Below are 16045 nucleotides of genomic sequence, written 5' to 3' on the forward strand. Positions count from 1 at the left end.
CCCATGTTCCCCAGCAGCACTTCCGGTTGTGCAGGGAAGATGGCGGCGCCCACACAGAGACGCGCGAGCAGCAGCTGTGAGATTCCCGGAGGGTTTACAGGTGTGTATGGGTTCAGATTTGAGATGCGAACACAGAAGAGCTGAAGGGAAACATCACGGGTTTCAGTTCCTTCAGGAAAAAGCAACAGGAAGCCGGAAGGACTCACCCCGCGCGCGCTGCACACTCCTGCAATAATCAGCAATAAAGAAGAATATTAATATAAATCATCCTGGAGGATCAGAGACACAGGAATCTGCTGTATTTATTGTCTCTTCATCAACAGATGGAGCTTTAATGTTTCTCCAAACTGCTTCCTGTTTAAAGTTTCCACAGGCACGCAAAACCAGTGGCGCGGACTGATGACGTCACTAAACGCGTCAGGAGGAGTCAAGAAAAAAAATCACCTTTTATTTATTATTAAGAGGAAATTATTTGTATTTTTTAAAACATTGTGTATAATGAGAAGATCAGTGTTGCACATCACTGTTTATTTATTATTATTATTATTTATTTGTTGTGTACATTAACTGTGTGAGAGAGCTGCTGTTCTGCTGTGAGCTCTGGGATCCACAGGGAAACTACAGCAAAGCTTCAACCACAAAAGTGATCCAAGGCAGAGCTTCCGAAAGGTGTTTTTTTTCCATTAGCAATCATAATTTCATGTCATGCAGATCTTATAGGTTAACGAGGGCAGCCGTGGCCTAATGGTTGTTGTAAAGGGAGTTGGTCTTGGGATCCCAGGGTTGCAGGTTCAAATCCCACCCTTATCTCTCCGTCCTTGAGCAAGGCACCTAACCCAACATTGCTCCAGGGACTGTCTAACACCAAGTTACATTGCTCCAGCATTCCTTTTCTCTGCAGCTATGCAGTAGCCTAGCTCTGATGCGTCCTGTCACGTCTAAGGAGCCGCAGCAATAGTTTTATGAAGGGTTTCCATACATCAAAAGGATTTTGTTGAGTTTTTAAAGCTCGACGGAAACCCTGCACTTACATTCTTGACTTTGAAGAAGAATGAACGAATGTCTCATTTCTTGGGGCGGGGGCCGTCATCCATGATACTCAAGTCAGCATGCGAGTCGTAGGGCAAGCATGCATGGACATCGAAGTCCAGCTCAATTTGTAGGCTGACGGAGAGTGGGGGGGGGGTGTGGGGTAGGTCAGGTGTGTACGCGTGAGATACGGGGGGTTGATGGGCGAGTAGTCATGGCTGCTGTGGGAAGTGTGCTGTTTTTACAGCAGACGGAGTGACAGCTGGGATAGCCAACCATGTAAGTTAGCGAGAAACAGGTAGCTAATCAGAGAATGATATCTACGTTAGAGGGGGGATTATTAGCAGTGTCATACATTTAACCCTTTGTGGGCCATATAATCATTGCTCAGGTTAGGACATCGGTTTTATTGATCGTGATTACACAGTAGTGGCTGAATATTGGTAGGGACATGTCCCTAGCGTCCCTACCCAAAATTACGCCCTAGCAGTAACGACACGCCCACTTTTATATGTACTGTGATTTTTTTTTTTTTTTATTTCAGTGCCGTTTTATAGATTTTTGCTTTGTGAAAGTGACCGTGGTGAGTTTTCGTGAAGTCGTTTTATTTCGATGCGGCCCTCAGTGTTGGATGAACAGCAGTTTGAGATGATGTGGTTCGCTGGTGTCATGTGCCTTGGAGGAAGCATGTGATGGGCTTCACCCTGTGATGGGGCGCCGTCTGGTGGGTGGGACTTGGAGTAAACATGACTAAATTAGGGAGGAAAAAAATACTCTCTAGATATATGCCCCGCCCACTGGGCTGTACCGTGGCGGCTCATTAGCAGTCAACATGGTGTTTTTTGTTCGCTGTTCTCCATATTTGGTGCAGCTGCTAAACTGATATCAGGTGTGTTAGTTGCTGTTGGCTGTGGTGTGACTCTGTCAGGTTTGTCAACATGCTGTCACTCTGACTTCCTGTTCCAAAAGAAGATGCAGTACATCAGCATACGCTGCTAAATTACAGACCTTTCATCTGGACTGTAAAATTGTGTGTCTGTGTTTCAGTGTTGTCCTTGAAGTTCTGCTCAGACAGTCCAGCGCAGCACCAGCTGTGTGTGAAAGAGCACAGGGTGCGGGCAGAAAAGAACACACACAGACCACCGGACAGGACACTGCTCGTCCTTAACATCCCTCCATACTGCTCACAGGTACGGGCCACACCCACACACTGCTCACAGGTACGGGCCACACACTGCTCACAGGGTCGAGCCACACCCACACACTGCTCACAGGTACGAGCCACACCCACACACTGCTCACGGGTACGGGCCACACCCACACACTGCTCACAGGGTCGAGCCACACCCACACACTGCTCACAGGTACGAGCCACACCCACACACTGCTCACGGGTACGGGCCACACCCACACACTGCTCACGGGGTTGAGCCGCACCCATGCACTGACTGCAACTCCATACTGCTCATAGGTAGAGATTACATTGTGTGTGTGTGTCTAGATTGCAGTGAAGAACTTGTTCTCTCAGTTTGGTCCAGTTCAGCATGTGGAACTGTGTGAGAAACCTGGAGCAGCTGAAGATAAGCAACCCGACCTGTCCCCTTATTTCACACCTGCACACAAACAGGTAACACTGCACTCTGTATAAGCACCAGGTAAACACAACACAACTGAATTAAAACTCTACACATCTACAGAACCAGTCAAAAGTTTGGACACCCCTTCTAATTCAGTGTTTTTCTTTTATTTTTATGAATTAAAAGTCACGTCTTGCCTTAAAATAATGACGGATGTTGTTTCTCTTTACTTACTTGCTCCATTCTTGATATAATGTGGATCGCTGCAGCTGTGGTGTTGAATAGTGCCGTTTACTTGTGGTATTTTTGCGGCTGCTGCCTCATATAGAGACTGTAGCCACCGTGTCATCGTGATGTAAGAATGAGTGAAACATTCGCGCACTGTGCATACAGGTGTTCCTATTAAACTGACTGGGGAGTGTATACGATTCAGTTCACCGTCCGAAATAAATGGACTAGACTAAAGAAATCGCTCTCAGACGTGTTTATGCTGATTACCGAGGGAAAGTGCGCTCCTGTTTTAAAATCTACTCCAGGTCGTCCCCCTTTCCTCGCCTTCTTCAGCCAGTGGTCCTGTGTGTGATGGAGATGTGACGCACTTCTGAGTTGTTACAGGAAGTTGTCGAAAAGAGTATAGAGGGCTACCGCGTGACGTCACCGTACCGCGAGATTTTGTTAGGGCGCCATATTGGAAGACCTCAAGTACATACATACAGTGGTGCTTGAAAGTTTGTGACCCCTTTAGAATTTTCTATATTTCTGCATAAATATGACCTAAAACATCATCAGATTTTCACACAAGTCCTAAAAGTAGATAAAGAGAACCCAGTTAAACAAATGAGACAAAAATATTATACTTGGTCATTTATTTATTGAGGAAAATGATCCAATATTGCATATCTGTGAGTGGCAAAAGTATGTGAACCTCTAGGATTAGCAGTTAATTTGAAGGTGAAATTAGAGTCAGGTGTTTTCAATCAATGGGACGACAATCAGGTGTGAGTGGGCACCCTGTTTTATTTAAAGAACAGGGATCTATCAAAGTCTGATCTTCACAACACATGTTTGTGGAAGTGTATCATGGCACGAACAAAGGAGATTCCTGAGGACCTCAGAAAAAGTGTTGTTGATGCTCATCATGCTGGAAAAGGTTACAAAACCATCTCTAAAGAGTTTGGACTCCACCAATCCACAGTCAGACAGATTGTGTACAAATGGAGGAAATTCAAGACCATTGTTACCCTCCCCAGGAGTAGTCGACCAATAAAGATCACTCCAAGAGCAAGGCGTGTAATAGTCAGCAAGGTCACAAAGGACCCCAGAGTAACATCTAAGCAACCGAAGGTCTCTCTCACATTGGCTAATGTTAATGTTCATGAGGTCATCATCAGGAGAACACTGAACTACAATGGTGTGCAAGGCAAGTTTGGAAGGAGAAAGCCACTGCTCTCCAAAAAGAACATTGCTGCTCGTCTGCAGTTTGCTAAAGATCACTTGGACAAGCCAGAAGGCTATTGGAAAAATGTTTTGTGGACGGATGAGACCAAAATAGAACTTTTTGGTTTAAATGAGGAGCATTATGTTTGGAGAAAGGAAAACACTGCATTCCAGCATAAGAACCTTATCCCATCTGTGAAACATGGTGGTGGTAGTATCATGGTTTGGGCCTGTTTTGCTGCATCTGGGCCAGGACAGCTTGCTATCATTGATGGAACAATGAATTCTGAATTATACCAGCGAATTCTAAAGGAAAATGTCAGGACATCTGTCCATGAACTGAATCTCAAGAGAAGGTGGGTCATGCAGCAAGACAACGACCCTAAGCACACAAGTCGTTCTACCAAAGAATGGTTAAAGAAGAATAAAGTTAATGTTTTGGAATGGCCAAGTCAAAGTCCTGACCTTAATCCAATGGAAATGTTGTGGAAGGACCTGAAGCGAGCAGTTCATGTGAGGAAACCCACCAACATCCCAGAGTTGAAGCTGTTCTGTACGGAGGAACGGGCTAAAATTCCTCCAAGCCGGTGTGCAGGACTGATCAACAGTTACCGCAAACGTTTAGTTGCAGTTATTGCTGCACAAGGGGGTCACACCAGATACTGAAAGCAAAGGGTCACATACTTTTGCCACTCACAGATATATGTAATATTGGATCATTTTCCTCAAAAAATAAATGACCAAGTATAATATTTTTGTCTCATTTGTTTAACTGGGTTCTCTTTATCTACTTTTAGGACTTGTGTGAAAATCTGATGATGTTTTAGGTCATATTTATGCAGAAATATAGAAAATTCTATAGGGTTCACAAACTTTCGAGCACCACTGTACATACATACATATGTACTCAGTGCAGATTAAATGAAATTTATTTTAAATTTACTACTTATCTGTTTTTATTTATATATATTTGAATTATTTGGACATGGGGAAAAACTATATTTAAAATCCAAAGAGGGATGGAGGGGGGAAAATTAAAACAAAAAGAAATGAAATATATAACATAAATGTGATAAAATTTAAGGATGTTTTTATTCAGTAAACATTTAAAAAAAATGTTCTACAACACTCTAGCCTAGTGACTTACCAGTAACAAAATAGACTTGAAGTATTCAGATCCGCTCTGCATAAAGCAGCTAAATCCTCTCTCTGTCTCCCGGCAGAAAGCTCCTTGGTTTGCTCCCCTTGTGTCTCAATCACAGCTGGTATTCTGTAGAAAGACTTCTTTTCACCTTTCCCATCAGCTTTGTTAGAACCCTAACACAGCACAAAAGTTTACCATTGTAGGTTGTTTGATGAACCAAATGCATGAAATTGTAACGAAAACACCCTAGTCATTAGACACACTAAATGTGTCAGTGGCTGGCTGTAATAAACGCAGCCAAGGGACAAAAGAGTCAGTTTCTCAACATATCGCTTCCTTTCAGCAGGCTTCAGGGTTTTGAAATAATCTGCCATGTCCACAGATCATGCACAGACTTATCCATTATATCCACAGTTTTTTGCCAAGTCTCACACAGGTTTCTTTCAAGTCTACTGTTGGGCCAATAAATCATAAATAAAACAGCTCAGATTTGTTTAAGTCGTTTGCCGCTCCACTTTATTCTCGTGGGTTCACATACCGCTGCCGTTATTTCCCCCTAATCACGAGTTTGTTGGTCTTCCAATATGGCGCAGGGTCTGTTTACTTCCGGTTTCGGGTGACGTCAGTGCAAGGGGTCTATTGAGACCCCTGAGCTCTAGCGCCGGGCCATTTCCAGGAAATAAGAGTTTGGGTCGTGGCGACAGCATGTGTGTGTCAGCCTCAGTTCGGAGGTTTCAGTTTCGAAAACTGTAAGAGGTAAGAGTAGAATAATATAAAGTACAGACACTCAGTATATTTTACTTGTGATTTTTTTTTTTAATTGTTCTTTTTTGGCTTACGCTTCATTTTTGTGGCTGCTGCCTCACAGTAAATATATATGCTGTATTTACTGTATGGACATGGGATCAGAAAACTATTCTATTTATAAGCAGGAGCCACATGCACCCATAGGGGACCCATTTTTATTATTTACTGTTTACTGTTTGATCTCAAATACATTAAGGAGGTGAGAAACTCGTCCACTAATTACCTTCTGACGAGGCAAACCGGATAATTTGAAGTGTTCCAGGTGACTCCCTCATGAAGCTGGTTAAGAGAGTGCCAATAGTGTGCAGAGTCATCAAACATATATCTCATCTCATTATCTCTAGCCGCTTTATCCTTCTACAGGGTCGCAGGCGAGCTGGAGCCTATCCCAGCTGACTACGGGCGAAAGGCGGGGTACACCCTGGACAAGTCGCCAGGTCATCACAGGGCTGACACATAGACACAGACAACCATTCACACTCACATTCACACCTACGCTCAATTTAGAGTCACCAGTTAACCTAACCTGCATGTCTTTGGACTGTGGGGGAAACCGGAGCACCCGGAGGAAACCCACGCGGACACGGGGAGAACATGCAAACTCCACACAGAAAGGCCCTCGCCGGCCCCGGGGCTCGAACCAGGACCTTCTTGCTGTGAGGCGACAGCGCTAACCACTACACCACCGTGCCGCCCCAAACATATATATATATATATATATATATATATATATATATATATATATATATATATATATAAAATTTTATTTTTTTAAACATTTTTTTGCTTGCCACATTATTCCAGATGTTATTTCATAGTTTTGATGTCTTCAGTTTTGTCCTACAGTGTAGAGAACAGCCACAGTACAGAAACACCTGGGAATGACTATAGTAGGGGTGTACAAACTTTTGACTGGTACCTGTACACACACACACAAGTAATGGCATAGAGAAATAAAATTTTTTACACGTTATTATTTCATGATTAATACTGTGTGTGTGTGTGTCAGTGTTTTAAGGTGGCCTACGTGGTGTTCAAACGCTCTTCAGGTGTAGCAGCAGCTAAAGCACATCCATACGACTCTCCACTCATCGTCTCCACTGAAAAGAATCCGGTTCACACCGGACTCAAGAGTGAGTGAGGAACACGCTCATCCACACGTTCCAACACACTTAGAATGAGCTTAAAGAATTATTTCAGTGTTTTCAGCCAGTTCCTGAGGTACAAACTCACATTTTAAATGCTCTAAATGTGAAAACCTTTACATACCGTGTGTGTGTAGAGTGGATCAGTGAATACAAACAGTCGTTCATTGAACCGGAGCTCCTGCAAAAGGCCATTGATGACTTCATAACCCAGTACGATAAGAGGAAAGAGGTGTGTGTGTGTAAATCGTAATCATGCCCCTTAACATGGAAACGTTGCTACATAATGAATCGTAAATGCTGCCCCTTACTCCTGCCCTACAGGAGGCGGAGCTTCAGAAGAAGGAGGCGGAGGAACAGCAGGAGGATGAGGAAGGTTGGGTTAAAGTGACCAAAGGAGGCAAAGGCGTTAAGTCCCGCCCACACAGTGAGGCAGCCAATCGGAGAACACTTCAGAAAGAACAGAACAAGAAAAAGCAGAAAGAGCTGCTGAACTTCTACACATGGCAACATCGCGACTCGAAAAGAGAACGTAAGTATATACGCACACACACGCAGGTGTCTGCAGGTGTGTTATAGTCTGTAAAGGTGTGCGTTGTTTTGTTCTGGTCTTTGCAGTTCAGTATTATGGTGAATGCCCAGGTGTGTTCACATATGGGCAAGTGCATTTAGGTGTGCTCATCTGCATATGGGTGTGTTCTGGTGTGTACAGATGTGCTCAAGGTTGTGTATTGAGGTATTTCACCTGACGTCACAGGGTCACGTGATGCCCCGGTGTCCGCCATTTTGAACGGCAAGCTAGCTAATGTCAACATCATAGTACCTAGTATGTTACTGTAGCAACGTTTACGTTCAGTCATTTGGATGACTGTTAAAACCTTTCAATCTCAAGTTTTTCCTTTACTGTATTTACTAGTTTACTGAGCTAGCTAGCTAGCTAGCGCCAGCCAGCCAGCCCCGGAGCGTGCTAGCTAGCTAGCTAGCGCCAGCCAGCCAGCCCCGGAGCGCGCTCAGTAAACTAGTAAATACAGTAAAGGAAAAACTTATAACGGGCCATTTCTCAACAGACTAAGAAGTTATTTCAATGACATTTAATAACATTTTGTTTATCCTGAGGACCGAAAGTAAATGAAAATGTGAACAAACCTTAGCTGTCAGTGAACAATCCTGGTGGAAGCAGGTAAACGTCGTTCTCTAAGCCTGCTAACCTCAATTTTTGCAAATACCTCTCCCTCTGCTCGCCCTGTAAATGCCCTACGTCGCTGGATAGTGAACGTGTTTTCTGCATCTCGCTCCTTTTTCTTTTATGTTTTTCGTTTGTCGCCTTCCTCGCATTCAAACCGATTCGAGCCGTGACCTCCAAAATGGCAGCATCACATGACTTGGTCACGTGGGTGAAATGCCTCACGGTGGTGTAGTGGTTAGCGCTGTCGCCTCACAGCAAGAAGGTTCCGGGTTCGAGCCCCGCGGCTTGATTGATTGATTTTATTTGACATTTTCAATTCTTGTATAAAAATAAATACATGATTTAGTTTCAAATAAGCCACACCACATACTCAAACTAAAAACAGAGAGTCAGGATAACACAATAAAGCTTGAAAGCTTATTTTCATTGTGGTCCTTTGATGTTGGATGGCAGCAGATGTAAAAATGACAAGAGTGGCGCTTTGATATTACTAAAATTGTAAAACAAAATTACATAGACAGTATACACATCAGATTAACATCGTATACATACTATATAAGTGCAAGCCCTACACTATCTGATCTCTAAGCCATATTCAGACATGCAAACTGGTCAGGGGTGAAAAAGGTGAGAAGGATGCACGGGGACACGGCACGCGCGCAAAAGTACATTTCGTAGTCTACGTTACAAAAAAAATTGCAACCAGTGACATCTTGAATTTAATACAGTACAAAATAACTTTCCATAAACATGTCTTAATAAGTTACTGTTGAGTGGCTGGTAAATTGTACCATTTATTTGTCAGTGGCCGGTAAAGTTTGATATTTTGTGAAGTTAATTTTCACCCCTGTGTACAACACAGTGGGCTATTTACAAAAAGGTATATATTACTGCCTGTGCTATCTAACAGACCTACCCCAGAGGACACACCTGGCCAATCCCTGTCTGTCAATTTTCTTAAAGACATCACCTATGTGAAATCAGGGGCGGATCTAGAAAAATATTTATGGGGTGGCAAGAGGGGGGCAGGAATTTTTGAGGGGTGGCAATGTATTACAGACGTGTATATATACTGAATTTAATCACAGTTTGACAACAAATAGTATGTACACACTACAAAAGGGCACAGACTGCCATTTACAAACTCATACAGATAAACTTAATCTCATGCCTTTATTGTTCACGAAGAACACACATTCTCAGATGAGGTCTATACCGTTTCTGGACAGTTTTATACTGTATATGCAAAAGAACAGACACTAAAAAACAACAATAACAACACTGCTTCAAGTTCAGCATGATTTAAACCATTCACACCAGTGTCACATTTTATAGTTTTTTTTTCCTCACGCTTTGTAAAGGCTCACCAGTGAGCAGAACATGAACTTGTCATGCCTACAACAGCTGAATGCGGCGATTTCCATGTTGCTCAGCAAAACGCTTCACAAATTTATCAAGATCTAATGCTTTTGTGCGCTTTGATTCAATGCTGAGTACAGCCAAACTTGATAGTCTCTTTTCTGTCATAGTCAACCGCAAATAAGTCTTTATGAGCCTGAGAGATGAAAAACTTCGTTCACAGGATGCTCACAGGCAAGACAACCGCTATTTTACACAACCTGAACAACTCAAAAAAACAACAACAACATCATCATCTTGGTATGGGTCCAAAAACAGTGAACTCCATGGGAGTGGTAGGACTCTCCTGTTCCCCCTTTTTTCTGCCTAGTACTCTCCTCGTCTGATGTAACTCATGTTTAAGATCCTCAATATTTGAATCATAAGCTTCAGCCAATAGCAATGTTTTCCTTGACAGACGGTGAATCAATATTAACTTTTGTGGCCGACTTTACACAAAACTAATGTCAGACCTAGCTAACATTAGGCCAAAAAAAAAAAGTGTGTTTCAGGTAACATGAAATACTAAAATAAGGTCGGTAGGTAGGAAATTTTTTTTCTTAATTTGTTTTATTTTGTTCGAAAAAATTAACACAAGTAAACATCTTACAAAATAGCATTTTGGCACAGAATCCTTTATACCACACATCATAATAAAATAAGTGTTTTAAATCTTTAAACGAATAAAAAAAATATCGCAAGAGTTCGAGTTATGATCTGCGGAAGCGTATTGCTGCCACACTCAAAAAAAAAAATTGGCTTAGAATCAAGTAATTACGTGAAAAGATATTGTTAACAGAGTTATCACGTTTTTACAATATATTTATCATGTAATAACATATCACGTAATTTCATGATACGAAATTATCACGTTATGATATTTTCGTGTGATAATGTGAAAACACCTTATCAAGAAATAACGTGAAAATATGGTTTAACGTCCTAGGCTCGGCTACTTCCATTAAAAGCAGCCGGCCTCGCCGAGCCTACTGTAGAACTTGGGTCGAGCAAAAACACGGAGCAAAAACATGGCTGAATCCTGAATGACTCCTATTTGTATAAATAGGGGACTACATAGGCGGCAAAATGTAGTGTTTTTCCCTGCCATGGAAGTGCACTTGTATACTGAAGAGGAAGCAATTTGCATTACAGCCAGGAGGGCTGATAGAAGTGGCAAAACATTTTACTTTTTATCGTTTCTTTCACAACTTGAATGCGTTGAAACAAAAAATTATGACAAACTAACGCCACTTACACTAAAATATCGAGGGAAATTTGTAATAAAAACTTTACGGTCGGCAATTTCGACGCGGAAATTCTCGATCGGTCGGGTTACCGGAAACACTTTTTTTTGCCTTACATGTATAGTTAGCTAAATAACCTTCTCCAACCTGATTTTTATCCTCTCAAAATCAGCATCGCAACTATACTAGCACTGTTCATTCATTATAATTTCATTTTTTGATAGATAGTTAATCAGCTTTTACCCCTTTCCTCCCGTGTCTCCTTTCCTCGCGACTCCTGGCTCCCTCGCTTCGCGCCTCTCAATTTTCCAAAACAACCAATCTCTGGCGTTATCTCGTGCTGCATTCGCCGCAGTCGGACATTGGAAATTCGCGCACGTAAATGTCAAATTGGCCGTAATTTTTCTTTGAATTCGTCGCTGCCAACTGGGGTAGCAGCAGGGGTGGCAAGGCTTTCTTTTAGAGTGGCATATGCCACCCCGGTAGATCCGCCCATGGTTATTCACCCCCGAGCGCGCTGGAAACTGTTCCATTGGTATTCAGATTCAGTCGCGAGATGAGGTTGCCAGATCTCTCTATAAAAAGGTGACTTTGCGGTCTGAATCTGTGGAATATTCGTAAGCGAGGACTGGCAACCAGCAGTGGGTTGTGCACCAGCTGATCGGAACTCCAATGGAAAAGAAGCGTGTTAGTAACTGTTTATCTCGATTGGCTGTAACCTTGTAAGTGAAATGTTTTGCAACAATAGCGTTGTAGCCTGCCTACCCCCCCCCAAAAAAAAAAAAAAAAAAAAACTCTTCGGATCTACACGATTCACACAAGTGACCTATTTTGGGACCAAAACGGCGAATTTCGCCGAAAGGTGAGGAGTTTACATGTGTGCATATTTGCACAGCACGTTTAAACCCATCCAAACTAATGATTACCTTAATATTACCTGGTAACTTATTCCACAGACTAGTTGCAACATATAAAAAGGAGTCCTTCCCTATTTTAGTTTGCACTCTTGGAGGAACAAAATCTGTGGAACACCCCCTAGTGAAGTAACTATGAACGTCCCTCACTCTACTAAAAAAATTATTTAAATATTTAGGGACATCTCCATTTACAATCTTGTATACCATGCTCAATTCAATTTGAGAGACTCTGTCCTCTACCCTCAACCATCCCAGCTGCTTAAAATGATGAGGATCAAGGTGAGTTCTTGGGGGCAGATCCAAAATGGTCTTTACTAATTTATTTTGTGAGGTCTGGAGCTTGTTCTTGAAATACCTAGTAAGGCCATTATACCAAGAGCAACAGGCATAATCATAGTAGGGCTGAATTATAGCGCCTGCTAAGGTCAACATAGCCTTCTTATCCAGATACATGGAAATTCTGGCCAGAAAACGTACTCGTCGATTTACTTTAGTAATTACTTTCTGGGCTTGACCAGCTCCAGACAACTGACTGTCCAGTACACACCCAAGATAACTGACTGAGTCCTTCGCATTAAGTGCAGTGTCACCAACTAATACTTCAAAGCCTGGGCTTTTGTTCAACTTAACTCTAGACCCAAACAAGATGGATTCAGTTTTTCCTGTATGAAGAGATAATCTATTAAATGATAGCCAATGGCTGACTTTTAAAAGCTCAACACTTAAGGTTGATTTAAACAGTGAGCTTGTCCTTGTGTGAAAACACTAGTGCAGAATCATCAGCAAATAAAAACAGTTCACATGAATAAACTGATTTTAGATCATTAATACGTAAAAGAAAAAGAAGAGGACCGAAAACACTCCCCTGAGGGACCCCACATTGCACAGTTAGTGGCTGGGATAAAGTTCCCCCAACATCCACCACTTGTTTCCTATTCCTCAAATATGAGTCAAACCATCTCACTGCTGTGTTGTTAAAGCCAAGAGCCCTCAATTTTGACAGTAAGATACTATGATCTACCGTATCAAAAGCCTTTTGCAAATCCAACATGACCATACCACAGAAATTTCCCTTGTCAATCTCCTTTCTGTTACAGTCAGTTAGGTACAATAAACGTGTCAGTGGAGTGTAATTTACGAAATCCTGATTGGAGTTCATATAATAAATTGTGAGATATTTATTCACCTGCTCAAAAACAAGTCTTTCAATTATTTTTGATAGAATACACAAAATGGAGACGGGTCTATAATTACCCCGCTCCAGTTTGCTCCCCTTCTTATAAAGTGGAATCACTTTTGCCAGCTTAAGATCTTTAGGAAAGTATCCATACTCAATAGACATGTTTATAATGTGAGTAATACTTGGAGTAATGTTCTCCGCAGCATCTTTCAAGAATCGAGATGGAATATTATCAAGACCTGTAGCTTTAGAGCTATCTAATTTATTACGTTTCATAAGTACATCTGCCTCTGACACCTTCTCTAACGAAAATTTGTTTGCCTGAACCCCTTGCTGGGAATAAAACTCCGAAACTTTACTTTCTTCATATTGTTTCGACATGGCAGGAAGCTTTTCAACCAGCTTACTAGCAATTGTTGAGAAATATGTGTTAAAACTGTTTGCTACTTTATCCTTGTCTGATATAATCTTATTTCCAAGGTCTAGATTAATATTACATGTTTTAGTTTTCAGCCTTTTATTACAGCCCAACTCTTTCAATGACTGCCATAACTTTTTCACGTCATGTTTATACTCCATAATTTTCTCATTAAAATAAGTCTTTTTAGAACAAACCACTAATCTACTCACTTCATTTCTCAATTTTTTATACTCTGTCCAACTTTGCTCATCCTTATTTTTCCTAACTTGTTCATATAGTGTTTCTCCTCCGTATGGCCTCAAGTATACCATCGTTTATCCAAGGTTCTGTTCTCTGTTTCACTCTTACATCTCTAAAAGGTGCAATTTTATCTATAGATTGCAAAAATAATAATTTAAAATAATGCCAAGCCTGATCAACATCTTTACATTGCAACACAGATGACCAGTTTACTTCATTTAAGCAATTTATAAATGCCTCTTTGCTATACCCTTTCATAGATCTAATTTTTATGGTACTGTGAGCACTAAATACTGTTTTCTTTACTTTTCTGGTGCAAAAAAATCACAGAATGGTCACTTAACCCGTAGTGTATTACCCCACTGTTTATAATTCTTGATTTGTCAGAAACTAGAACAAGATCAATCGTGGTTTGAGTAGAAATGCAAACACGCGTTGGTTCTTTAATCAGCTGATGTAGGCTAAGGCTACTACAAAAGTTCCTCAGAGCTTTAGACATTGAAAGTTCTTCTCTGGAAACATCCATATTGAAGTCCCCCAACATGATAACTTCCGAATTTATAAAGTCCAAACATTTCGAACATACATCATCCAACAGGTCATAAAAGTTTGTCTGATCGGGAGGCCGGTAACAAACTCCCACTAGTATTGGTTTACTTTTAGGCAAAAGAACATTTTTACCCATATAGCTTCAGTCTGGTCCTCATGCATAGCCTCTCTTTCATTAAAACAAATATCCGATCTTAAGTAAATACAAACGCCTCCACCTTTTCGGTTTCGATCTTTCCTAATTAAACAGTAATTCTCTATTTCAATTTCAGTGTCCTTTATCGATTCATCCAGCCACGTCTCAGTAAAACATAAAAGTCCCACCTTATTACTTTTGCAGATGAGTCTGATCTCGTTAATCTTAGGTAAAAGACTCCTGATGTTAAGATGAAGCAGATGTAGTCCCCGACTCGATAAGAAAGTGTCTACACATGAAATATCTCGGCAGATGTTCAGTTTATCCGTAGTTACCTGATCTGATTGTAGCTGGCGAGGGCCTTTCTGTGCGGAGTTTGCATGTTCTCCCCGTGTCTGCGTGGGTTTCCTCCGGGTGCTCCGGTTTCCCCCACAGTCCAAAGACATGCAGTAGGTTAACGTGGGGCGGCCTGGGGCTGAAGGGCCCTTCAGCAAGACACCGAACCCCTACTGCTCCTCGGGCGCTGTGGTGTGGCTGCCCACTGCTCTGGGTGTGTGTGTGCGCGTGTGTTCACTGCTTCAGATGGGTTAAATGCAGAGGATGAATGTCACTGTGCTTGAGAGTGCATGTGACGAATAAAGGTTTCTTCTACAGGTGTGCTCAGCTGTTATGTACCTGTAAAATTGTGATGGACTGGTTATAGTTGAGAAGAACTCAGAGCTTCAGAACAGGATTCAGATTCCATCCTCTCTCTCTCTCTCACACACACACACACTCTCCTCTTAGACCTTCTAAAGAATACCTTTTCATTGAATTTGAGATACAATATGATGGACACTGATCTCTCTCTCTCTCTTTTAGATATTGCTGAATTGAGGAGGAAGTTTGAGGAGGATAAGCAGCGGATCGCTTTACTCCGAGCACAGAGGAAATTCAGACCCTACTGAAATACAACACACACACACTTTTTATTTTTTATTTTTTTTTTTTACTGTAGTAAATAAAAGTTCAGAGGAAAAATAATTTTTCTGCCTTGGTGTTATTACACAAGTACCTGTGTGTGTGTGTGTGTTTACCACAGGATGAACACATTTCTTCACGGCTGACGTGTCCGTATCCTGTTCAAACAAGGAAAAAGTTCAAAATATTGCAATTCCAGACCATTACATATCAGTGACTTAAAAATTATAATTTTGTTTTATTATTAAACAGTTTAGCAACATCATACAACAAACTATCATATTATAAAATCTACACATTTTAATATGAATATTTACAAGAGTCAAGAAATGTATTTTTGAAAGAAAAAATCACTAGTTTTTCAGTCCAGTAATTATTTTAGTAGAGAAATGAAAGTTGTGGTTCAGAGGTGAACAGCACAGTGAGGATCTGCACAGAATATAAACATAAATATACATTTAATATTCATGAGTAAACAAACACCAGTGTTAAAAACAAAATGATTTAATGAGAATATATAAAAACTGTTCACACAGATTAATCCAGCTGTGATATTAAGACTCTATTAAAACGTGTTTAAATAAAAATGTAGTTAGAAAGTTGTGTGGTGTTGATTCCCTCAGCAGGGAGAGAGAGCGCAGTGCCCCGGGCCGCAGCCCAAACCCCTCAGCGCTC

The 16045-nt window shown here is 41.3% G+C and overlaps 1 protein-coding gene across 1 annotated transcript; it reads left to right on the plus strand.

Annotated features, from left to right (window-relative positions):
- On the plus strand, positions 1-15433 carry rrp7a (ribosomal RNA processing 7 homolog A). Its single transcript, XM_060904181.1, has 7 exons — positions 1-100; positions 2077-2219; positions 2531-2656; positions 7004-7127; positions 7277-7371; positions 7464-7671; positions 15272-15433. The coding sequence occupies exons 1-7, from the start codon at positions 4-6 to the stop codon at positions 15355-15357; spliced, it is 879 nt and encodes a 292-aa protein (XP_060760164.1). The 5' UTR covers positions 1-3; the 3' UTR covers positions 15358-15433.
- The last annotated feature ends 612 nt before the right edge of the window (positions 15434-16045 follow it).

The sequence above is a fragment of the Neoarius graeffei genome, chromosome 22 (assembly GCF_027579695.1).
Source record: "Neoarius graeffei isolate fNeoGra1 chromosome 22, fNeoGra1.pri, whole genome shotgun sequence".
NCBI classification, from domain to species: Eukaryota; Metazoa; Chordata; class Actinopteri; order Siluriformes; family Ariidae; genus Neoarius; species Neoarius graeffei.